Source organism: Pezoporus wallicus, unplaced genomic scaffold (genome assembly GCF_028554395.1).
Source record: "Pezoporus wallicus isolate ANWC-B61680 ecotype Strahan unplaced genomic scaffold, APGP_CSIRO_Pwel_v1 scaffold_6445, whole genome shotgun sequence".
Classification (NCBI taxonomy): Eukaryota; Metazoa; Chordata; class Aves; order Psittaciformes; family Psittacidae; genus Pezoporus; species Pezoporus wallicus.
In genome coordinates this window covers 2,887,475-2,914,224 of record NW_026641753.1, presented here as the reverse complement: position 1 = coordinate 2,914,224, position 26,750 = coordinate 2,887,475, and the positions used below count along the sequence as shown (strand labels likewise).

At 37.5% G+C, this 26,750-nt stretch overlaps 1 protein-coding gene across 8 annotated transcripts in view; it reads left to right on the top strand.

Moving 5' to 3' along the window:
• Nucleotides 1-26,750, top strand: part of TENM1 (teneurin transmembrane protein 1) — a 579,830-nt gene that overhangs the window by 330,427 nt on the left and 222,653 nt on the right. For all 8 annotated transcript variants that reach the window (XM_057425125.1, XM_057425126.1, XM_057425128.1 and 5 more), the window contains one exon: nt 5,703-5,981. In XM_057425125.1, the coding sequence (XP_057281108.1) occupies nt 5,765-5,981 (217 nt within the window). In that variant the 5' untranslated portion in view covers nt 5,703-5,764. The remainder of the gene's footprint in view (nt 1-5,702; nt 5,982-26,750) is intronic.

The following is a 26,750-nucleotide window of genomic DNA, read 5'->3' as shown; positions in this document are numbered from 1 at the left end:
CTGACATAACGTATGTTTTTCAGTTCACTTTCAGTCTTGCCATATGTCACAAAATACTGCAACAACCTGACTTTCCTTGCCATTTTATTCTGCTGTGTTTTCCCTCTGAAACTTTGGATAAAATGAGCAATGCTTTGAATTACTTTTGTTAACTAGAATTAGATTACTTTGACTAATTTCTAATGAAGATCATTAAATGTTAAAATGAACCTTATTCCAGTTGCATCTATCACAATGACAGATATAAATGTATGGGCAAATGCAATCCATCCATGGGTTAAACCAGCGCATCCTCTAGGGAGTGTGTTAAACCCGTGGTATGTTCCTGAAAACCTGATTGTGCATTTACATACCTGATTTAGAAATATGTAAACCCCCATAATCTCACATTGTTTTCTTTTATCTACATATTGGTTCTTTGTGAGGGGTTCTATGTAGTCCACTTGGAGGAACAACACAATGTCTCTGGTTCACAGTATCACTCATACACAGAGAAGTACTGGGCATGTCATACCTAGGGATCCACATTTCATTATGTCATATTCAAACATCTATTGACGTTGATATTTTATGATCCACAGGAAATGTTCTTTTGAATTTTGGTTTCTTGTGTTTTTACAAATTCTCAGTTTCTTCAGTCAGTCTTCGAGGGATTGCTTTCTATTTCTCTTTCTCTTTCTTGATTTTAGTATGAGAGTCTTTTTCTTTCTTTCCAGTGGGAAGGAAAAAACTTACCTGCTTCCGTCCTGCAGACTTAACCAGAGTTTCCATAGTTCTTTATCCTGCGACCTATTCCATGCATCGTCTAGAAACATAATTTGTTCCTGCTCTAATGCCGCTCAACTGTTTTATCAGGCATCTCTTTGTGTGTGTAACTGTTCTGTGAAACAGAGAACTTTAATGATGACATAAGGTCTTCCTTTGTTTATAATATCTGAACAGATATTTGAGTGAGATACTTTTGAAGTTATGTACAAGGTCAGAATATTGTTTTTTCCCTTTGCTATTGCATTTCTCAGAGATTCTCAAATAAAGAGTGTTTCCTTTGTTTTGCCTTTCATATTTCACAGGTTTGTATTTCAGAAAACACTTGCAGAATAAAGGTGCTGTTCTTTTTGCCTTCAGCAATCCAGATCTGAAATACCTGCTTGGTAGTTAATTTCAAAAACCAGTGGTCTGTAAAGGTGATAGGCAAATGGTAGCTTTCAGATAAAGGGTATATGTTAAAAGAAAAGAAATATAGGAGAGAATTGAGCAAATCTGGAGCTGGGTTCTGTAGCTGATTGAACAGTCCTCAGAGAATGAAAAATGGCATTACAGGAGGCTGCCTTCTGAATAGGTTTTCAATACATGTAAACAAGGACTGTTTCTGGTTATATTTTAACATTATAACTGCAATTACATTTTAATTTTGTGTAGTTTGGAATATCTGAATATTAGACATATTGCTTAGTTGAGGCCAAAAAAAGGTTACAGATCTTCATGTTCTTACACTTGTAAAAATCAGCTACAGATTATTCATTATTATCCACATCCTGACCTCTAAACAAGTCCGGACTGGGTATGTGTAACCAACTGGGTATGCCACTGGTAATTTGATGGGGTTGATAGTGGATAATTAGTGTGGAAATCGGCTCATTAAATGGGCACCCTGTCAGAGCAGCCTGATAAGAATTTATGCAAAGCAGTGTTAAGTAACGTGATGTCTGTGGTATCACTGTGTTTGAGTACAGAGCCTGTATGCAGTACAAATGTGTACAGTAAGTTTTCTTATAAAACAGCTATTCGTTAGTATGTGCACTGCAAACAGCCTCAGCCCAGGCTTGCTCATCAGCCATGGTTATCATGGCATTACTGCATTTTGGAACAAGTGGGCTTCTGATCTAAGCAGAACATGAAAGTTAGGTGTTTGATGTAAGAGAGGTTTGATGCAAGTGAAATGTGAAAATAGCTTGTAATAACATGTACAACATGTATTTAGAAACTGGCATAACTCATGCATTAAAAATACAAATCTATATTCATGCTTATATCAGTTCCAGTATTTAAAAGGTGGCATTTTCCCATCTAACAGAATTTTTTGACTTTTTTTGAATTTGCAGAAGTATTTCATTGTGAATTTGAATGATTAGTTGTGTATTCTTTTTCAAATCTAAACTATATAGACTATGCGGTTTAAAGTATGGTTGAGAATTACTTGCTATTCAGTGCCGAAATATATCATTCATATTTGTATATTTATATGAATAATTAACTTTTATATATTTTTTATAATATTTTATTAAATATTTAGTGAAAACTTCAATGACAGAACAGTGATGGAAAGGTCAAAAAAAGTGCTATTTGTGAGGAGGAGCGCATTAATGCAGTTGCACAAAGGTCACTTACAGGAGCTATAAGCTTTTATGAGACTTTATCATTTTGCTGACAAGGTCAACTTGATATTGATCGGTTGGGTATTTTGTTTAGTTACTTGAAGGCCATTTATTTGAAGAAACAACCATGTAAACATCCAGGCACTGTCCTTTATACTCCTGCCCTATTCCAGCACTTTGTGTTGCTTGTTGTGTTGTCCTTTTCCAAACAAAATATGAAATATGGCTGAAGTGTTTGATGTCAGTGTTTAAATTCAGGTTATCATAACATGCCATCATTCTTAAATTTAACTGAATCTCTTACTGTAGGAAAGCTTGGAAGATTTCGTCTGGTTTTTATCATGTGGTCCTGGTTCATAAAAGCATTTATTATAAAAAAAAATTATGAAGTATTTTTCCAGTTCTCACAAATAATTTATCGCCAGTTTTTATATCAGGCCAGGTAGCTGTGGGTTTATGAGACATTAATGTCCTAGGCAAAACCAAAGGGAACACAAGTTTAGTCCGTGTGGGACCGGAAATCAAGGTTTACCATGACATTTGTCACTCTGGTGCTATATCTCCAGCTCATATGTGAGCCATTGGCTCCACAGAGCTTTATGTGGCTTTGGTAAAGTTGGGCTAGGGAGGGAAGGGAAGACTTAGCCAGGTGAGGTGAAGATTTTCTTCTTTTGGGTGGTGAATGAGTAGGCAACTTGGGATCCGTCTGCATTACATCTGCATCCTTCAGCTATACAGGGTATATAACTTAATGGTATGTCTTCCTGGACTTTTGCAGCATGCACTTAAGACAGTGAGTGTAACAGCTCTTTGCTTAAGTGGCTTGGTGGGCAGTATTAGCTGAGAAAGTTTGGGCTGTGGCTTCACATGCATAGTCCAGGCTGCCCCTGTAGCTGGTCATGTATGGCGATGGCAGGAGTAGGGCAAATGTGGTGACAAGGTTGTGAACTCATAACTTGGTTGTGCTTTTTAATCATTCTTGCCATTAAGTAACAAGGAATAATAAAATCACAGTCTCTGAGGGACTTTCATGGATCTTTTACATTAGTTTAGATTTGAGAAAATGCATGTCCTCAAGCATTAGAAGATAGCACATACAAAAGTAACACAGTTAAAGAGAAGTCCTGGAATATGTAATGAATCTAATATTAAATGCTTATATTAAATAATTTGATCCCTCTGCTGCCTCGGTTAACATCATCAGACATTTTTGCTATGAACTGTTCTCACAAAAAGTGAAGACTGGTTATTAAACTTGTTTTAAAGAATAAAAACAAGTAGTAGGTAGTTGTTTTTCTGCGGCCCAAGTTTACAGGTCTCTGTGTGTCCTAATAAACTTTTGTTATTTGTTTAAAAAACCCCAAGTCGGTATTGAAACCTCCTGCACAATGGATGTGCACAAGGTTATCTTTTAGGAGGAACTTCTACGTAAATTTTGTCTCCATAAGTCAAAATACACATGTATGCTGCTGATCTTTCCAGCCATGAGCTAAATTTGTCAGGTTCATCGTTTTGCACTTTTGAAAGTGAGATGCACCATGTACGTCTGAGGCCGCTTCCACTTGTTGCCTTCATGGCAAAATTTATTTCTTGTCTACTGCATCTTCTTAGTAGAGGCCTGTAATTTCTCCTCATTTTCCTCTGGCTTTTGTAGCATCATTTCCATTTGTTCTGTCAGGCAGGATATATAGGAGAGCTTTTTCCTGTCAGTAACCATTTCTACAGAGTCATTGGGTAATCTTTTAAGCCAGCTGCCTGCTTGTAAGTCACAGCACCTTTGTGTTCTTCTGTTGCACATCAGACTATTAAAGCGACTCATCAAATAAGTACTGAACTTCTTAGGGAATAATAGGCAGTGTTGGCAAATAACAGTAAATTATTTAGGCAAATTGCTTTTGAGAACAGATAGTGCTTATTAATAACTTGTCTGCAGAGGCATCTTAATGCCAACATGATACAGTGCAGTCAATCCAGAGCACAAAAACTTGTCTTCATTGCTGAAACCCCGCAACACACTTGTCAGCAGCCTTGGTCTCTGCCAGACTGGCAGCTCCCTGGTTTATCCTTTTAGTTCTCTTTCTCTTAAAGAGGTTTTTATTAACCTGGGTGCTTTCAAGCCCACTTTCTTGACTATGAGATGTGAACTGCATTTCATTTTTGGTTTTGTGGTTTGTTTCTTTGGTTTGGTTGGTTGATTTTTTTAATTCTAGAGTTTTTTATCCTGGTGTGAGTAGTTTCTAAGAGGTATTCCATCTCAGGTTAAATGACTGCATGAAACTCCCTGACTTTTTTTGTTTCAAGAAGCTCTTTTTCCAGATAGTGTCCTGAACTGTAGTGAAGGTGTGCATTCCATGGTGTTAACCTCTGGTGGAAGGTGGTCCATTCAAAAGCATTGGGAGGACACATAAGCATGAGATGAAGTTTTACTGTGCTGGAGCACTGTGACAGCTACCATCAGTTGTTTCTCAGAAATTCAGATAATTTCAGAAGCTAAACTTGTCTCTATAGCCTTCTAACAAAAAGTGCTTTTTGTGGTTTTTTTTATGTTTATCTTTTGTGTGGTTTCACTTTTTCTGTGAAAAAGTGCATTTGAAGATCCTTATTTTGCACCCACAGCTGGCAGTGCATGGAGTTAAAAGTCCTTGTTGCAGATTAGAAATGGGCTGATACCAAACTGGATATTAGACTGACTTATCTCTGCTGCTGACCTTAAAATCATTAAGCAGCTATGATCAATTACTTTTTAATTAAGCAAAATCTCTTTTAACTTCAGTGGGTTTGGTCTTCTAGCAATAGTGTTTACAGCCGCCTTTATTGTTACATTTCTTTTTCTAGGTTAATAGCATCTATTAATCATTAGGAGAAAAAACCAAAACCAACCAAAAACCAACCAACACAAAAACCCCAAACCAACCCACCCCCAAACTTATTTTAACAAAGCTCCCTGTTCCGGAACTGTGCTGCTGTAAAAGGTGTGCTATAGCCCCTGTTACTCCATTGCAGAGTATGCGTTAAAATGAATGATGGAAATAGCTTCATGAAGGCAAGGTTACAGGACAAGGGTTCAGACAGGAGATACAGAGGAAAAAGTTGCTTGGTCTAATGGGCTAGTGCTTAAGAGCTTTTATTTCTGTCTTCAAGTTGCTGGTTTTTTAATTCTATTTTTAGAAAGTACGACAGTAAAACAAGACGTGTTCAGATTCTTTCCTGGATTATAGTGACATTAGTATCATTTAATTGGTTTATATCAACTAAAAACAAAATTGGGTCTTTGTGAGCTAAACTTATAAATAATATCTGAAATGGCTCATTGTTTTTGTTTTCCAGGACTATTTCCTTAAGGAGTTCCAGTTGCTTGTTTTCATGACTTTGAGCCTATTTGATCAGAGATGGAGCAGATGGACTGCAAACCCTACCAGCCGCTGTCAAAAGTGAAACATGAAGTGGATCTAACTTACACAAGTTCTTCAGATGAAAGTGAAGATGGGGGAAAGCAAAGGCAATCCTATGACTCAAGAGAAACTCTGAATGAATATAGCCAAGAGCTACGACTTAATTATAATAGTCATAGCAGAAAAAGAAAAAACATTGACCAGTCCACACAAGGTAAATTATTTATTTTGTCTGCTAGCTATGGTTATTACTTTCTGATTACTTATTATGAAACAATACCATGTTGTCAGCAGACAAGCAAACATTTTGTTTTCAAGGGCTGCAATAATAACCCATTTTCACCTATTTTAAACCATATTGTAACATCAAAAATTTAGGAATTATTTTTTGAAGTAAATTTGCTTTTCTAGCAGGATGGACTGGCTTGTGTTCTGGAGACCATCACATGATAGCTGTAGAATCGTGTGGAATGGTTAGGGTTGAAAAGGACCTTAAGATCATCTATTTTCAACCCCTCTGCCATGGGCGGAGTAGCTGCTCTTCTTATTAATGCTGACTGATGAATTATTTACTACCTTTGCATAAATTTTATGGTGTAAAATCAACACTGAGTTTGTAGGCTATCTTTGCATGTCCTTGCAAAGCCTTTGAATGAATTCAAATACAGCAATTCTCTAACAGAATTTCTAATCACATAAATAATCAAGTCATATAGAAACTGCAGATAATGTGTGTTTATAAGAAAAAAGCCAACTATTAAGTTTCTCTTTCAGCCTTTGCCTGGTAAAGACAGAGGTCTAGTACAAATAACGTAGAGCTTATGGTGGTTGAGTTAGGGTTAAGGAAAGCTACTGTTTCATTAGAGATAAAAGCTAAAGACTGAGACTAAGGAAATGGAAGGAAATGAGCATATTTTTCTGCAGCATTGACTGATATGCTGCTGTTAGTGGAAACCCACGTGCTGCATTTAACACACTTTGTACAGACAAGTGGTTTATGTGTTGCCTTTTAGCTCTGTCACAGATTTGGTCAGGATGGTGGGGCAGGGAGAATATTTGTAGGCATCAGAGGGTGTGTTAGAAGCAGCAAGAGTCCTGTCCCCATAAAGGTAACTGCAACAGGGCTCCAGGGGAGTCACTCCATGCTCTTCAAGGAAGCGATTAAATTGATCATTACAATGTGGCCTGTGCTTCTCAGCTGAAAATTTTGGTATTTATTAAAAACAAAGAAAGCGCACATAAAAGAAACAAATCGCACCCCCCCACCCCCCCCTGCAGCACAGTCCCTCACTGCTCACTCAGAAAAACCTCCAATTTCCTGAATACTGAATTTATTTTTTATTTTTTTAGCAAGAAAATAAAAAGTGGGCTTTTTGAAGGTAGAAAATTTGTCTTTTCTGTGATGTGTAAATTAATGCAAAAATTAGCATGGCTGTGCTGTGTAGATCTTGCAGCCTTTTTTTTCTTACTGCAGATATTCTGAATCAGGTAACTTTCATAATACTGCTGTTGTCTGAAAGTACCTGTAGTTCATGGGAGACATAATAGCTAGCTGCCAGAGACAGCCTCAGTCCATGTACATATATTCCCTCCAGAGGGTTACAAAACTGCAGTATTAGGAAAGAAAAAAGTCATGAATACAGATTTCAACGAGGTGTTGTATAGAAAACTAGACTGACACATTTGATTACATATAAATGACTTGATCTTGAATTATGCTATGAGAGTTTGGTTAACTAAGATATGGCTATTTTGTTGTAACTGGAGATGATGTAAATGTATTTGTAGATCTACTTAAAGCAACTACCTCATTAGTGTTAACTGTGACTATAAAAGCATAGCCTCTGCGTTGCCCTCAGCTGCTGAAGAGCTCCCTGTTCGCAAAGCTTTGCTGCTCTTGGTGTTCATGTTAGCTATAGCATCACTAGCTTGGGCACGTATGAAAGGGTAGCAACCACTTTATTGTAGGCACGAAAAGCCAGCTTGTGTGTCATATGTTAAATTTATTCTTTCAGAGCAGTACTTCTGAAAGAAATCACATTATTGATTTTGGACAAATGGTCAAATTAGTCTGCATTTCTGCAAGAAGTTGTCAGGTATGAAGTTAACTCACTTACTCGGGACTGGCCTGTTAGGAAGGAAATTTATGCTTGTGCAGACCAACAAGTATTTCATGCTCATGTAGTAAGGTGATTTTTTGGAAACATATGCCCCAAGATTTTTCCATTGGAATTATTTTTTTATGAGGTACTGTATGAATTTGCAGATTTTCTTTTTACAAGCATTGTAAATTCTTCATGTACTGCTGCAGAGTGCACTATGAAGCTTGATGTCTATGTTCAAAGAAAATCACTTATGCCTCTAAAGTAGTATGTCAACATGCAGGGCAGCACTTAAATGCTTCCTTACCTCTGGGCACCTTCTTTCATGAACTGGCTAGGTCAGTATGTTACTATTTAATACATACTGCTTGCTTTATTGTGTTATTGAGCACAGAAGTGTTTTTAGAAGCATATACTTGTGTACTGGTTTGTAAGGGTGGAGTTGAACTTTGCTTGTACTAGAAATCACAGTTTTCCCCTGTGACAAATTCAGTTTTGTATAATGGAGTTGGTAAATGCGTGCTAAGTAGATCTCTGGCTTCTTGGGATTTTAACCGTGTACCTTTCTAGTGGTTTAGATCATACAGTTTTCCTCTGCCAAGTATTGAATCTAAATATTTGGCCGGGCAAGCAACACAGTTTTGAAATATAAACCTGGTTGAGCTCAAAATTGAAGAGCAGAAGAGAAAACAAGTCTGTAAATCTGAGTGTAACATTTCAGACTTCAGCCAGAGTCAGATTTGATTACAGTTCTAGTGTATTATTCCCAAAAGGACACCAGGTTCATGGTATGGGGTCTGTGAATTGGAAAGTTTGTGGTGATTCTTGGTAGTTGCTCAATCAATACCAGAAAAAAAAAAGATATTCAGTTTTGGACTCTAAACCTGGCACGAATCCATAAAACTGTAGATGGAATTTGTTTTGAATCAGTTTGTTTCTAAAATTCCTCATCAGAATCTTTAACAAGTTTTTCTTGTGTTTGACACATCTTTGGAATGTAAAAAAAAAAAAAAAAAAGAAAAAAAACCCAGAAAATCAAAAATCCCACAGTGCCCTTTTTCAGAGAGCAAGAGTGCTGTACCATGCTGTTGCTTAAGCCTGTTGCGTTGGAAAAATCCACATATTAAGAGTAAGGGGGCATCCATGATTTTATCCTCGGATAGTGACATTTTTCTTAAGCTACAACCGAAATACCCTGTGCTTAAAGTGTGATGAATTAATGGGTTGCACAGGAAGGATAAAATCTATGAACTTCATCTGTGAAAGGTGTGAGAATAGATGAGAAAACAGACACATAGTAACAGCCATGAATGAAGTGATAATACTGAAGAGTGAGATAGAAATCAAACAAGCTCTAATGATGGAATGTGAGAAGATCATTTCAAAATAAAAAAAGAGACGCTTTTAACAGGAACAAATTTAGGGGTATCTGTACTGATCTACTTGGTTTTGTGAAAAAAAACCACAAATTTAGATGTTTATAGGTAGTGGAAGAATTTATATTGGCTACTTAGGGATGATAGGTTATAAATTAGACTAGGCAGTCATCTGAATTTCATATATAACTTCAGAGTAAATGTGATTTATTGCTTAAAGTACTGATATATCTTAGCAATTTCTGTGAAGTTTTTTGTTATGAGCAGCTTGACTATTTCATTGTTACTGTCAATATTGGGGATTTATTTCTATAAGAAGTTGCAGTTGAAATCTGAGATTATGTAAAATCATTATGCGTGGGTATTTGTGTTTGCATATATAGACAGTCTGTTTAAACCAGAACTCTACATGGCATGAACTCAAAGGAAACATTTTCAGTTCTCCAGTATATCCTACAGAATTGATAAGCACTGTTAGTATTTTGCAAAACATGTTTTCTGTCAAAGTTTTTTTTTGAAAGCCCATGTGATCTTGTGAATTACACAAAATTTTGTTTTAAAGATTGAAAACAATACCTAAAGATAGAATACTGAACTGCTTCAATTTTTGAACAATTCCTGAAATTGTATCTCAACTCTTAGAATGATTCTTTGCTTGATTTCACACATCTGATAGATAAAAATACAAAAGGAAAAAGAAAAGAAAGAAAAAAAAAAAACAAACCTCTGAGTATGGAATTAATCTATTGGTTGAGCAATGATTTCTAGGTGTTATTCTTAAGGTCCTCCTGGAAAGTCCAGTGCAAGATAAGTTGTGTCTCTGGAGTTATTTGCATCAGAAATTTGTAGTTATCTGACAATTCCAGATTGAAAAAATAACACCAGAGACCGTTTCAAGCTGAGCTACGTTTTACTGGCCTAACAGCTGGGTGGAAGCAGATACAAAACTCTTCTGACAAAGTGCCATTGGCTGCTGAAGAGTCAGTGCTAATTGCATAATGCGTCCATGTAAAATACATTTTCTTAGTCACTGGAATCTTCAGGCTCCTGAAGATATGTAAATCTGAAATCCTCTAAATCCTGGCAGGAAGATCTTATGAAGTAAATTCCTGGCAGACCCAATATCATTTAATTTGGGGATATTGGCAAACATAGTAAATTAATTCTTGGAAGAATTGTTAAACACAGTGGTCTGTACTTGAAAGAGATGGGGAAGAGTTGGCAGAAGCCATCAGAAATGTTGTGCTTGCTAGGAAATTTATTGATGGACCTGGCAGGAAGGAAAAAGTTCTCGTAGCTGTACCATACAGAGATGGCATGTCTAGCTTATTTATGACATGTTTACATCTTTAGAACTGTTTCCTCCACAGTTTTCTCTATTTCCTCTAAAGCAAATGTGAAGGGAGCTGTAGTCTATGAATACTGGCAGTACAGGAAAGGTTTATGGCTTACATGTTAATTATAGATTTGTAGAAGACTCTAATTTAGAGGAATGAATTCCTGGTAGGATAAGCATCTGGGATTGAGTCATTGGCATGATAAAGTTTATTGATCGTTAACAATATGAGCGTATGGCGATAAATTTCTGGTTATACAAACATGTATTTCCTGGCAAGGTAAATATATTGAGCTGCATTAGGGCTAAGGCAAACTGGAGCTAATTCCCAGCAAGAGGATCCAATAGTGAATGTTTTCTGGCAATGTGGGGGGAAAAAAATCAGCATTACTAGTTCTAGGAAATGATGTTTTAATGCTTCAAACAGAATGAGCCTTTTCTGCTTTTTAGACCAAAAAGTAAGGAAAATTGTTTTCTAGGACGAAAGCTGCAGATTGATAACATATTAAATGTTTTGTAGTGATATGAAATTATCTTCATGAGCAGTAGGTAGATAGATCCAGCTAAATGTTCGCAGTCTTCTTGGATGAAGTCAGCTTCATGAAGAGGTCTGGGTCACAACAGGCAAACGCTGTGCTTTTCAGCCTAAGGCCACTGCTGCTTCGGCCTTGATTCTTTTAGCTTACTGCTGTTGCCATCAGTTCTGGTTTCTGCCCTCTGTTACATTCTGGCAATGGTGAGGATAGATAGGCAGTATAAATGTTTCAGTGCTGTATATCAGTTTCCCTAGGAAGGGAAAAACCGTATTTTGGGTGCAGAACTTGGTGGCCTGTTTTGCTGTGCTTTAAAATTCAGCAAATTTAAACTTGCCAGGAAGGAAGATTCAAACACATGTTAACTCTTAACATCATATGATCAGTCAGAACCAGTTTTGTTTATCATCACAGACAGAAATATAAGGCGTGCTGACAAGTGCTGGTAGGAAATTGTCCTGTCAGGGAAATGTCACAGTGTTTTTTTGTCATCTGTAAAATAGCAGAAGCTTTTACATAATATCTATATTCTCCTTTGATTTCAGAATGATGTAAATCCATCCAGGAAGCAAATCTGCTTTGTGTCTCTACCAGGGCCATGGAGAGTTCAATTTGGACTTTATATAGCATGCATGTTTTGTTTCAATTTCATTATTTTTAAATGACTTGTAAAGGTAAATAAGGCAATCTTTATTAGCTTCTCCCCTGAATCTGTTCTGTACAACACTAGGATAGCACTCAACATCGCACAAGTTTGTAGTCTTGTGAGCCTTCCCAGAGGAAATTGATGCCAACAGAGTGGCTGTGATTTTATTTTATTTTATTGTTTTATCCTTTTAATAGAGATTTGGAGCACTTAACAGGGTGAATTTATGACTTTGTGCTTTTAAACTTCCACAGAGTACTTAATGAAGGGAGAAATTTTATCGGGGGTGTCTCCAGATTCTTGTTGATGTTGAGAAAATGGAGCTCAAGTACCATCAATCACTGACTTAGCACTGATAGAATAGGTTAAAACAGTTCAATATCATAGCTCTGCCTGATAGTTGCTTATTTTGGAGTCTTTGCCGGTAGTATTCATGTGTTAAAGACTATCAAAATAAAGAATATTATAATGGCTATGTATTGATATGTAAACAGGACATGGTGAAATGCAGTTTTTTATTTTAGCAGCTGGAGGGTAGATCACTAGTGTAGAAAAGGACAAGAAAAAAGGTAAAAATAAGTCTCCCTGAAAGGCCTAGTGCTCTGCAGGCTTTTAGAGATGTGGTGGGTTTGAACTTTACAGCTGGGTGGTTACTGCTCTTGTTCCCAGTGTTTTCATTACGATGAGATTTATGGGTTAATGAAGGATGGGATTCTTTTTTAACATTTCAGCTACATAATTTGGTAAGAGCTGTGTATCTAGTTGTGGAAGATGATTGGAGCACAGTGCAGTGAAGCATTCCTGAATTCTGGTAGAGAAAGATAGGGACTGTTGATGCATTTTGTATTATTAGAAATTTTTTTCTCTCGTTTTCCAGTGTCAGGCATAGAAATTCTGGACTTTTAATGTTGTCTACAACATTATTTTGCTAATTTTAGAAAATCTGCTGAGAACTTAATTTAAGTATGTTTTGTACCTGCACACTTTGGAGCAGGGATGTGATGTGTAATGAATAAGTTCTGTCTGTGTGAGGACATGAAATATATCCCTCTTAGTGGCTCATGAAAGGGACTCAGTTTTCAGTAGAGGGTGGTTTAAAGGTCCTTCAGCTTTTGGAGTTGTATACTAGCAGAAGGAAACGATAGCTAATAAGCTCCATCTCCTGCTGCTGTATGTTACACCATCTGGTCTGAGTGTTTATGAGCTTCCTGTTGTCCAAAAAAAATTTACATATGAGGCAGAGTAAAAGACTCTATACTCCTAAAGCTTAGTGCATTGTCTCCTCCTGTATTCTTTTGGAGAAATAGGGATTCCTGGTGTGCTTTGTTTGGCTGGTTGTGTTCTAATCATGGTGATGTTACCATCTCTCAGAGAAAAACGGTGAAATGAGCAGTTCCCTGTGGCTTCCTGGACTGCAGCCTTCTCCTCTATGTGGGGAGGATCTGCAGACTCTAAGGAAAGGAAAAGCTGCACTTAAGATTCCGACCCCCTCCAGATATTCTTTCTTGATTTGACAAGTAATTGGAAGTTTCTGTCCTTGGAATAACTGGGGTGAGGAAGCTGTATGTTTGTGGCTTCATTTAAAATCTCACAGAGGGAATACTTTTTCTTCCCTTCATCAAATCAAAATACATGAGAATACTGAATGTGCAGAGAGAATCTTTTTCGACAAGGCTGAAGTGGGTGCTCCCTTCCTAGATCACAACTCTCCTACTAAAACTTGTAACCTGCTGTCACTGTTCCTGTAATGCCGCTTCCAATCTTAGAATATCTGCCATCATCTCAGTGAAAAAATGCTTCCAGGATCAAAACCAGTTTCATTCTCATAAGTAATTCTTTTGATTTGAAATATGAATATCCAAGAGAGGGGAAAAGTGAGGAAAAAAAGAAAAAAACCTACTGAGAAATAAAATAAAGAAGGATCACAGTGAATTTGCAGTGCCCTGCTAAGAAATCTCATTTAAGGAATGAAAAAAGCATTCTCCAAATGTACTCAAGTTTAACAATCCACTTGTCAGTGTACAGATACAAACGACAATCCCAATTTCTGTTCTCCTCTCTGAATCACCATTTTCCCATGGTGTAAAATACCAGAAATCATAAAATTAAAAATCAGAAGGAGAGAGTAACCCAGCCAGTGTAACAGAACTGGAGATACAGCAATCCTTAGAGTAACCTGTGCCAAATACTGGTGAGGTATCTGCAGCAGAGGCTGAAACTTTGAGTTAATATGTTTTGGAATTCTGTTTGTCAAAGCCTATACATACAATGTTCTTGCTATATTAGTAGAGCCTTTTCCTACAAACTTAAAAGTGCCTAAGAAGATCTGTCACAAGTTAAAAATAAGGTATGAACAAACATTAAGACAGAGTCACGGAGCATGGGAACCAGTGAACGGCTCTGCACTTGTCTTGAGAGCTGTGTGAACATACGTACTCTTACTGTGTCTTTTATGTCACTCTTTTTGAAACAAAGAAGAGCTGTCATATTTTCTGGACCTAGAAATCTGGTTTGCTTATCTTCATTTATAGAGCAGATGCTGAAACAAAATAACATTTCTTCCCAGGGTTTCTCAATTATGTTATCTGTCAGAAGATTTTGTACCTCTCAAAGTAAAGAACTGTCAGGAAGTAGCTCAGTGAGTTGATGACATTGCTGCATATCTGGATAAGCAGCAGGGTGGGTGTATCCTAACACATTTAGAGCTTGAATTAGTATTTCTTTTTAGAATGAGACTGTCATGGTTTAACCCCAGCTGGTAATTCAGTTCCCGCAGTTGCTTGCTCACCTCCTCTTCCCCCCTCCCCAGGCAGGATGGGGAGGAGAATCAAAAGAGTGTAAACCCCGCAGGTTGAGATAAAAGCATTTTAGTAACTAAAGTACAGTATAATACTATAATAATGATGATTATGATGATAACAATGATAAGGGAAATAACAAGGGAAGAGAATATGAAACTAAAAGCAGAAAGGAAAATAAACAAGAGACAGCAGTGAGGCGCAATAGAATTTCTAACCATCCACATACAAGTACCCAGCCAGACCCAAACAGTGGTTGGTCCCTTCTGGGTAACTACCCCCATTTTAGAATCATAGAATCATAGAATCGTTAGGGTTGGAAAGGACCTTAAGATCATCTAGTTCCAACCCCCCTGCCATGGGCAGGGACACCTCACACTAAACCATATCACCCAAGGCCTCGTCCAACCTGGTCTTGAACACTGCCAGGGATGGAGCATTTGCAACCTCCCTGGGCAACCCATTCCAGTGCCTCACCACTCTAACAGGAAAGAATTTCCTTCTTATATTCAACCTAAACTTCACCTGTTTAAGTTTTAACCTATTACCCCTTGTCCTATCACTACAGTTCCTAATGAAGAGTCCCTCCCCAGCATCCCTATAGGCCCCCTTCAGATACTGGAAGGCTGCTATGAGGTCTCCATGCAGCCTTCTCTTCTCCAGGCTGAACAGCCCCAACTTTCTCAGCCTGTCTTCATACGGAAGGTGCTCCAGTCCCCTGATCATCCTCGTGGCCTCCTCTGGACTTGTTCCAACAGTTCCATGTCCTTTTTATGTTGAGGACACCAGAACTGCACACAATACTCCAGGTGAGGTTTCACAAGAGCCGAGTAAAGGGGCAGGATCACCTCCTTCGACCTGCTGGTCATGCTCCTTTTGATGCAGCCCAGGATATGGTTGGCTTTATGAGCTGCAAGTGCATACTGAAGAGGGCTCATGTTCATTTTTGTCATCAACCAGCACCCCCAAGTCCTTCTCCACAGGCATGACATGCTGTGGTACGGTTTGGGTCAGGTGTCCCATCTCTGCTTCCTCCTGGCTTCTTGTGCCCCTCCTCCCTGGCAGAGCATGAAGGACTGAGAAGTTCTAGATTGGGATAAGCACTACTGAGCAACAACTAAAACATCAGTGTGTTATCAGCATTGTTCTCAGTTTAAAGCCAAAACACAGCACTGCACCAGGTACTAGGAAGAAAATTAACTCTATCCCATCTGAAACCAGGACTCTCAAATCCTTCTGAACTTAGTTCTGTAGGTATTCATAGGAAATAAATTGTGAATGTGGTTTTAAATCCAAGGTTCTCCTTTCAGAGTTTCAGTTTTAGTGGAAGCTGCTCAGAAATCGGTTTCCTGCTGACTGTCAGTCATTAGGAATGCTTTGCAAGTGACTGAAGTACCTTTCGCTCAGATGGAAAAAAAAGCATGGAAGGAATAAGGTAATGTTTAACACCAGCGGACCAATTCTTTCACCACCACCACCCTCCCAAGCACCAGTTACACAAGAAAAAAATGAATACTGAATGAAGTTGATATAGTTGCTTCCAGCTGTTACCACAGGAAAAATAGTCTGAGGACCTACAGAAGTCACATATCAAAATATAAACAGTTGCTGTGAAAATCAGCAAGCGATTATAAAGCTAGGGAATTCAAGTTATAATATTAGCACAGTGATTAATGAGACATAAATGTTAAGTTTTGTAAAATTCTTGAAAGATTAACTACACTTTATTTAGTATTAATGTACTGGAATTCGTAACTGCTACGCAAGTTGATCTGTAAGAAAGAACCTTGGTGACTGGATTGTCTTTAATATTGTGCTCAGAAACAGTCTGTTACACAAGTACTAGGCTTTTTTTCTGGTAACTGAACATGGTAGTATCTGAAAAGGTAGATTCAGTGTTGCCATGGACTTCATCAGTGCGCTTATTAGCTTCACACATCAGTTTTGAACTTCCAAGAAAAATCCAGTCATGTTACCATGCTTTGCAGATGGTAGAGAGCTGTAAAGGAAGCTGTTATTAGTTGAAGAGAAGCAGCATCAGGTTATGGTGCCCATGGTCCCTGGAAGTGGGACAAGGCTGTTTTTGAGACTGAAGTGCTAAAACCAGCCTTCCTGCATACCTGGGAGTGAAGAAGAATCTGGATCTCCCTGCTGTTAGCACTTCCTTAGTACAGAAGTGTAGTGTGAACTATGTAGAGCTTTCCTTGCAAAAAAGCTAAAGGGGAGGTGCTGTATTTCATTATTCAGCCATTGTTTGTATCACTTGACTAGTAAGGCATTTTTCCTGGAATTAACATCATAAAAAACAAATAATAATGAAGAATGAATCAGCTTTAAAAACCTAGAGATGCTCATATTCCCCTTTATGTAGATGACATTTCTAAACATCACAAAGCCTGGGTAATGTGATTATGTGAATGTGCCCCTGCTGCCCTTTGATCAAGCAGGCAATAGAAGTGGCCTATTAGAATAGGAGAATGTAATCGATCCTCATGCTTACAAAAATATGTAGTGTTTGCTATTAGGAAGTTACCACAGAAGGGAAAAAATGAGTGTAATCTTAAAAACTGGGAAAAAAAATCATTGCAGATTCAAGAACGATTCTGCAAAATTTCTGGTAATAAAGATTATTTTATTTAAGCTAACCGAGGTTAATCTAGTTTTATCTGTTGTGTTTTGTTTTTTTTTTAATTTATTTGAATTTTAGTTCTCCCACTGAACGGAGAATTCTTTATGTGCTGAATTTGCCACACTCTTTCTTGCTAATTCATACATAATTTAAGATTACTTCCTTTCAAACAAGTGAAGACACCTTGGTCTGAAAGTGACCAAAGTGAGAGAATAAATGGCCCAATGTGCTTAAATTATGTGATTTATGAGAAGGTTTTATTTAAGCTTTCTAACAGTTCACCAGTATTGATGGGTTGGGCTTTCTGGTACAACTGTACAGCTCCTATGGATAACAATATAAGCTGCAAAATATTTGCCAGAAATTCTAAAGCCTCCCTTGCTTCTAAGTATTTTAATAGAATGAAAATGGTTGGCATTAGAAGTACATAAAACCTTGAGTTCGTTCCTCTTTGTTTTAAATACAGAGCAAAGATTGTTCACATAGGATTTTCTTAACAGTATAATGTATTAAAATGTATCCTAGAAGTAGATTTTGTTATATATTAAAGTTACAGAACTAGAAATGCAGCTAACATAGTGATCATTTATGGGTAGTCTAATTTCTTAATTCATTGAAATTATTAGTCTTTTTTTTTTCCAAGTCTTCAAAATGGAAACTCACTTGTGCTTTCACTGGTTAACTGCACAGTTTTGTACTTGTACCATCATGGAAGAGGCTTGCATGATTTGCTTCCGTGGAATTACAGAATCAGCTAGGTTGGAAAAGACCTTTAAGGTCATCAATTCCAACCATTACCCCAGGACTACCAATAAACCATGTCACTAAGAGCCACATCTACATGGTTTGTGAACACTTCAGGGAGAGTGATAAGGTCCCCCTGAGCCTTCTCGTCTCCAGACTAAACAACCTCAGTTCCTTCCTAGTAATTAAAGAAATTAATTACATAATTTTTATTTTAATAGTAGAAATCAAGGGATTGTCTATTGCCCTACGTAAAATTAGTTATTCTGTTCGGTGAGGAATTAATTTCACAATATCTCAATGATGTTTTCCTTTTGTTGTTTATGTGAGAGTTTTCATATTCATTACTACAAATATTTGTATAAATACAGAAGGGTATGCATGTAGTATTGACATAGTACAAGTTCTGCCTGCATTGATTTAAGATGCAAGTCTTGTACCTACCCTGTTTAGTCCAGAAAAATGGGCCAGAATTGTTTTCTGAGATTTCAGTGGAGATGCAGAATATTAAAGAAAGTGCAGAAATCCAAAGTGTTTGCACATGCTTGTGACTTTGGACCAGTTTGGGGTTTGTCTTTACAATCAGAGTCAGTTATTAAGAGTTTAAGTAGATAAATATTTGAAATGCTGTCTTGTAGTTGCCCCCAGAGGTATTCCCCTGTGCTGCTTGGAAAATGTGCCAGTAATTTCCTCTTGCTGTGGTTTTTTTTTCCCTCATTCCATTTTTGGGGATGGATTACAACATTCATTTGACTTTCTGAAAGGAAATACAGAATTTGTGAATATAAGAGCATGGTATGGAAAAATCCTTGTATTTCAGTTGAGAAATGAAAAAAGGAAATCATTTGGGTGTTCTTACTGGATAAATCTTCATTTATGTGAGCATATCTTGGATGACCATCTTGCAAGTTACCCATTGTAAAAATAATGATGACCATATGGTACCTATCTGCATGGCCAGCATTCCTGTTGTGACTGCCATCACAGAAAGTGTATCTTTGTCCCCTTGCTTGAGAATCTTTCTGTGAAGATACAGGACAAAATTAATCTTATATTTCTGCTTATGGAAAAAACATGAAAAACACAGGTCTGTTTTAAATACTAATCAGGTCTAATTTTAATACTGATTCTATATGCAGTCAGTCCTTTGACTTAACTAGTCATACTACTGTAAATCAGAAAATAATCTGTCTTCAGTAGTACATTACAGATTATGTATTGAAGCATGTGTCAGTATATAACCTTGAGTAGTATTTTGTCAGAAGTGTATAATTGGTGGCTTTGGAAAGGAAATATTTGTAGCATTTATTTGGTTGGTTTGGTTCACACACAGATTCTCAGAGGATTAATCGAACTGTTGATTCTAGGGATACAGTTCTTCCTGGTATCTCTGAGAATTACGTTTATAGGTGTGATGTGAATTTAAGCTGATACTGTAGTAGTGATTACTTAATGTTGACAATTAATTGTTAGCTATTGATCTGTAGAGTTTAGGTGTTCTGGGAGAAGGATGCTAATAGTTTGCTTTTAGTCTATGCTTAGAACATAAAACTTTTTTCAGACAACTGAAAAAACACACCTGTGTACTGAATTATTTGTCCATCTTTATGTCTTAGCTGCTGTATTTTACTTCTGAAGATCTCACTGATGTGTGTTCTTAAAGTATCTGTTTGGCTTCTCCCCCACTTTTACTACTTTGATGTTTGGCTTGCTTCCCAGGGATGGCACCAGGACAGGAGATCAGTGGTAGCTCCGGTCAGCAGGCTGGATCACACCTGCCTTCCATATGACTTCAGAGCAGTCATCCAGATGGTGATGAACTGTGTGTACCTTTACCCTGCCTTCCCCTTAAGATAGGTTTCATTACTTTTACTCACTTATATCCCACTGGTTTGCAGCTAAGGGTTGCCATACATGCTCCATGCTGTTCTGGAGCTAGAAAACAGAGGTAGTGTTTCCTTTTCCCTTTACTGTCCTGTAGGATTCCTCTCTGTGTTTTCAAGTCTCTGTTACCCCCTGAAGCTGTTAAATTCATTTTTGGACATGACAGGAAAAGTCCTTCCAAATAGTCCAGTCTGGTTTCTGCATTGCTTTTTTGGAAAAACAGTTGATGACTTCTGGCTTGTAAACTTTTTCTTTCAGTTTTGGAGAATTTTTCCAGTCTGATAACATCCATTAAAAAAAAAAAACAAAAAACACCAAAACAATAAAAAATCTCAAGTTAAACTCGCCAGAGAAATTAGCAGAGGCAGGCAGCGGCTTTTGAAATGATTGCCTCTGAAATTTTTTCTTACACTAAACAAGACGTTCTCTGACAGGAAAAGATTTTGGAGTTGCAGAGGAAAGGAAGGGGTGGCCTTAGATACCTCAGTGCTATTTACTTCTTGCAGAAGTACCAGCAGTAACATATTTATTGGAGTAGGGCTGAGGGTGCCCTCAGGGATGTAAAAGCTATTTAGGTAATTTTTAGCTTTGTATTTAGAAACTAACAGAGCGGATGGGTCTGCCTACTGCAGGCTGTTTCTTCAGTTCATGAATTCCTGGCACCCATCTGTGTGTCATACAGCTGCACAAGACCTCAGCACAAAGTGAGCTGTGACTGCTTTGGCCAACTTCTCCCTAACATTATTCCCACTCTCCAGTGGAGTATTATTCAGCCTTGAATCCACCCATGTGATGATTATTGGCAGCATGAAGGTTATGGTTCCTCATGCTTTAGTAATGCTCCATAATCTGTGGTATCAGATTTGGGTCAAATAGCCATCACAAGGATTACAAAACTCTTCCTTTATATAATATATATAAAGAAGAGTGGCACCTGCCACTCCTGTATGTGCTGCCTTAAATCCCACACCTGAATGTGAGGAACCAGCACAGTGGACATAAACAAGGTGATGATTTGCTGTAATTTGGTGCTCCAGTTGAAATATCTTCTATGATCGAGTGTTCAGACATTATATTTCAGTATTTTCAAGTTTTCCTCAAGGGTTGTTACTAAAAGAAAGTAAGGGAGTTACTAAAAGAAATCTCAGTCTTTAAATTGGCTGTGGTAATGGATTTATCTAGACTGTCAATTGAGTGGAATAATGTTGCTAGTAAGTACCTATATTTCAGTTTAATTTTATGATCTTTTTAGAATTATAGAAGAATTATATGCATAAAATATATTTTAATGGTTAATAAGTCCTAAAAGAGGAAAAAGGAACATAAAGGTTTTCTTTATTTTGCGTAGATATTATTAAAATGACTATAAGTACTGAATAAAAATAGATGCAATAACAGCAGTAAGAGATCAGTCAGTGTTTGGTTAAAGTTCAGCAGCAGATTCTTTAAAAGTGAGGTATTTACTGACTTGGTGTCTTCTGCAACATTCAACACAATTTTACAGTATTTGTATTATTATTTTGCAAAAACTAGCCTCAAAATGTGCTTGAAAGCCTGCCTGGTGTTATTTCAGCCAACTAGTCTAATCAAAAGACAACCATATTAAACAGAAAAATGCTGACTTGTGAAATTTGCTGGCCAGTATCTCTTTAAGTTTTCCAGTAGCAGTGCATGAACAAGCTGTTTGTCATTCGGTGTTTTGTTTCTCTCCTGTTGTCCATTCATTCTTTCCTGGCTCTTTATACATTCCTCATTCTGAATTGAAATAAACCAGGAAGATGTAGGAAGGAGACTATGATGAGAGATGTACATACTCTTCTGAATGCATGCGTTGTGGACAGGACGATTCAAATGAATACTTTTTATTAGCCTGGTGAAAGTGGTTCTTTGTTCTGTGTTCACTTTCTTCAGTGCTTCATGGGAGCTCACTGCTCATCCTTCTTGGTTTTGAGTCATCCTCACATTCATACTCACTGAGTCCAAGCCCTTGCTTCTCTCCTTCCTCCTCCACTGGGCCGTCTATCATTAAAAAACGTTTGCTCCTAATTCAGTGCTCAGGTCTTTGTGTGCTTACTGAAATAGCAATCAGACTGGTTTATAAGAGTTCAGTCTGATTAGAGTCGAGTCAGAAAGGATCTTGCTATGTTTTTGAAGAGACGTGATTTAAGCACCTGCAAACAAATGTGGAGGGTTTTTTACTCATAACCGTTTCTGGATGTGCTGTGTGCATCCTTTGCCAGTTCTCCTGATCAGCTGTGCTGTTTATTTCCCATTTGCTCTGTCACTGCTGTGTCTAATATTGGACACAGTACGAGATGGTGCAGCTCAGGAAATGGTGAAGCAGCTGGTAGGGAAATGAGACAGTACCAAATGGTGGATAATGTGAAAAAAGGAAAATCCACATGTGTCTTGTACTCTGTGGGGGAACTGTTTCTTGTGAAGACTCTGAACTCAGCAGGTTTGCATGGAATTTAAGAGGACAAAAAAGTGGAAAAGAGCTATAAGGTTTGTTCAAAACATAAAGCTGTCTGCTGGAGGAAACCTTTGTATAAAAGAATGTTTAATCATTTCCTTCAATCTAAAAACAATTCCTCACCTAACTGCTATTACCTTGTACTTTTTTATATATATATATATATATATTTCTTTTTTTTCCTATGTAAAGTAGCTAACACTGACAGGAGGATAATAGGCACTAAATTCTGTACACTATCTAGTCTCTCTAGACTGCAGATTTTGTCACAAATGGGATTTGTTCTATGTGTTGAATCAGGATTGTGAAGTTCCATGTAGTTACATATAGTTACGTGAGTATACATATGACCTGTGCTTTTCAGTATATGAAATAGTTGCTGCTACAGTCCTTCCAGAACATCTAACAGCAGAGCTAAAGTGTGTTTTTATAGAATAAAAAAAAAAAAATAAAAAATGAGTGAGGCACTTAATATTCCTTTAGCACTCTTGTTCTTATGGCCCCAGCATAATTTGGAGTGACTCCAGTCCAGATCCAGGTGCAGGATAGGGCCCTGATTTTCCTGTCAAAGCCCCTGTCCCTATGGTGTGTGTTGAAGCACATGAAGGTTATCTAAAACAAAGGCCTATTTCTTCTTTTTTTCCTGGTTAGCTGTGGCATTAATGTTTGAATTGGTGTCTGTACAGAGACCCTTAGTAGTATACATATAAAAATGTCTTTGAACACAGTTTAATACACATTTTTGCTTGAATCTGGTATTTCCCTGGAATCTCTGTTTTGAGTGCTTTCTCTCATACATGTCCCTTTTCTGATCATGGCTTAATTGCATTTTAAGTGCCTTCTGTGTTACTGTCTCCACCACCTCAATTAGTTCACCTCCAACTGTGTGAATATTTTAATAAGGAGGCATAAAGTATTTCCAGCAATACAGAATGTGAGTTTTGCTTATCTGCCTATGGCAAGCTTTCCTTCAGGGCATGGATGAGTTTACAGAGCCACTCTAAGCTAATCTGTTAGTGCCCTTTTGGTTTGATTTAGAGTATGCTCATCTGCTGTGGAGGCTCGTAAGTTTGACTTTCCCAAGCATCATTGATCAAGCAGCTTCTCAGAACCAAGAGTTATGGTAAGCTCACAGGCTTTCTGTTTCCCATTGCTGCAGAATACAAGGTATGTTAGCTAGGAAGGAGCTGCCAGTCTTCTATTCCACAATCTATTCATATATCTTGTATTCCACAAATAATATGTCTCAAGGGCAGATGCTGGAAAAATTTAGAAGCAATTTTTACGGGGAATGCTAATACTGTGGATAATTTCTCCTCTGTTTTTCATTTTGTTAAGTTCCAAACAAATCATCTCTGTTTACGATTTCCTTCTTCAGGATTTGTCTAACAAAGCTCTTGACAACTTTTAGCTCTGGTTAGGTATTCAGTCTCCAACCATCTTTATACACATTAGCAGCAGAAATACATCCATTCATTTGATGATGAAGGAGATTTGGTTTTAGTTGTGGATAGTCAACATTACTTGTGATTTGCGTTAGAAAGAGCAGGTGCCTGCCTGCTAATTTTCAAAGGCAAGCAATCACATTGTAATGCTTACCAGTCATGACTTGTTATTTCCCAGGTATCAATTATATATTGCTTGTCTTTGTGAAGGATAAAAATGCTATGTAGTTAAATCACAGGCTGGAGTTTTCAGTCAATGACTAGAATAGCTGCTAAAATGAGTATGATATACCTAAATAAGCCATTTTGTATTTTAAACCAATTAGAACTCACTTTAAGAAAGGGCAAGGAAATCAAAGAGGTCTAGAGCAGCAAAAAAAGTGTTCCTACCCACATAAAAATATTTGAGTTATTTCTTTGTGTCGTGGCTGTGTTCCCAAAATTTGGATAACATTTGGTGCTCACAGCACTTGTTTGAACTTCATGAAAATGTACAGAGGTTTTGATTTGGTGTCCTTCACAATTCTTCTCATACTTAGTTCCATTTGGTGCAGCACAGGAAAAATGGTGGTACTTCGCTCTTGGAGTTCTACGTCAAATCTTAAGATGGAAAATTTTGTAGACACCATATTATATGCTTAGGAACTTTATTATGCTGATACAAATATCTCCAATTTTCATCTTTCCTTGGTAACAATAATGTACATTTTAGGGTAAAATATATTTTAAGAACTGGCTATTTGACTTTAATAGTAATGGTGCTGCGTGATACTGATAGTTACCACAGCGTGTTTTCTGGGCATGTCACCTGAAATGACTCCACTGCTTTCAGCTGAGTTACTTTGACACGTCTTGATGATATAAAACCATGACCTCATTTTGTAGTTGCTGAAATAGAATGTAATAATCTTTATATCATTATTCATAGAAATATAATGTAGAATATATAATATCTGAAGATATTAGAAAATTGAATATAGGTCTTGGAAGGAAATCATTTAAACAGTTGAAAATCAGTGACTGTGATTGCATGTATCAAAAATAAGATACACAAAACCAATTATTTCCATTAAATTGTTTTAATATTAAACTGCAGTAGAGCTGACCTTTAAGTTTGAACTGCTGTTATTGAAATCCCTTTGCTAAACTGAACACTTGAAGAAAGAAGGGAGCAGAAGTGGTCAGAGTTTTTTGAAGGCAGTTTAATCTTGCTTTGCCTAATAAGATGGAACATTTGATGACAAACCCCTCAAGAGTTTTTTTGGGGGAAGAGGGGCAATTTGACTGACAAGCTGTATCCCCAGTTGGCTAATCAAATGGAACAGATGTGCCAAGTTGTCTTTCATATGTTCTCATTGATGTCAGATTGGCAGCTAGATGTAATTGGATGTGAATGGAAGAGCTTGTGCACGTACACATTCTTTCTCTCTCTTCCTTGTTCCACTGTTAATCCAACAGGTGTATTTGTTGGTCTAAATGTTATTTAGCAGTTCAATCTAAATGAATGTGCTGCTTCCATACTAGATGTTAATTTAAGATCATGTAAGGTCATCTCCTTCATGTGTAAACTTTTTCAAAAGCTGGGAAAAAAAGGGGAAAAAAAAAAGTGGAAATATGTGCACCTCTAATCCTAAATAGGGCAAAGTCAAACTGTTGAGCCCTCCTGAGCTCTAATAGGGAGCATCTTGCAGTCTCAATTAATTTTTCTTTTTCTTTAGTGGAAAAGGTGATTACATGCTAAAGAGCAATTTGGGAATTTATAGGGAATTTGAATATTTTAACAGTGAAAAACAATTTGTGTGTTGGATTTTCAAAATCATAGAAGCAAAGTTGGATTTCCAGTTTTGTTGTTGGGGTGTAACCCACTGTGTCTTGAAAGTCTCACCCAGGAGATGGTTCTAAAATGCATTATGGCACTTTGTGATCCACAATAGCAGTCTTGTCAACAGGCTTTGCTCCGGAGAAGGACTCTGATACTCTTAAATAAGAGCCCTGGGCAACCTGACCTAACTTGGCCCTTCTTTGAGCAGGGAGGTGTGCTAGTGATGCCAAAACTCCTCTTCAGTTTCAGCTATTTTACAAATATTACAAATTCTATATTTGTATATCTATGTTTATATCTAATATTTCACACAAATGTGTATGTATGCATAAAAAGAAAGCAAAAGAAATATAAAATTAGGTATAATATTCTGCAAATGTTAGAGATCCCACCAAGAAAACAATGAATTTAAATTTCAAATTTTGGCAGCATTGGGCAGACTTCTTAGCTGTGGGTGTTGGGAGGCATGTCAGATGTACTTTCAGGATTGATAGCATTTGTGGTGTTGATCTCCAAGGTTTGAACAGGTTGGCTGGCAGTATGCCTGCGTTTGCTTGCTGGGACCAGCAGGACTTGGTAACACTGGAAGCTTGCAGATTGGGGTTTGTCAAACTTTTACCTGAAGAATCATAGAATCGTTAGGGTTGGAAAGGACCTTAAGATCATCTAGTTCCAACCCGCATGCCATGGGCAGGGACACCTCACACTAAACCATGCCACCCAAGGCCTCGTCCAGCCTGGTCTTGAACACTGCCAGGGATGGAGCATTCACAACCTCCCTGGGCAACCTATTCCAGTGCCTCACCACCCTAACAGGAAAGAATTTCCTCCTTATCAGAAAGGGTCAAGCATTTATGTTTCCAAAGTAATATGTGATACTACTTCTGGTTCATTATGCTTCCTGACTTCTCAAAAAGCACAGCAAATAGTTCACCCTTTAAAGCCAAGAGTATCTCTTTACAAAGATATTCACTCTTGCTGCTGATGTCTTTCATCTCTCACTAGCAGTGTTTTCCGTTTTGATTTCCGTTAGCTATATGCTGGATTTCTAGCAGATTCACAACAAAAAAAGAACGAATACGTATTCAAATACAGTTTGATGGGTTGGAGAAGGGCTATTGCTTACATCAGATCTCTTCTTCCTGCTTTCATCTTTTTCCAGCCAGGCCCAACCATGTTCCTGGGGGTGATGGAG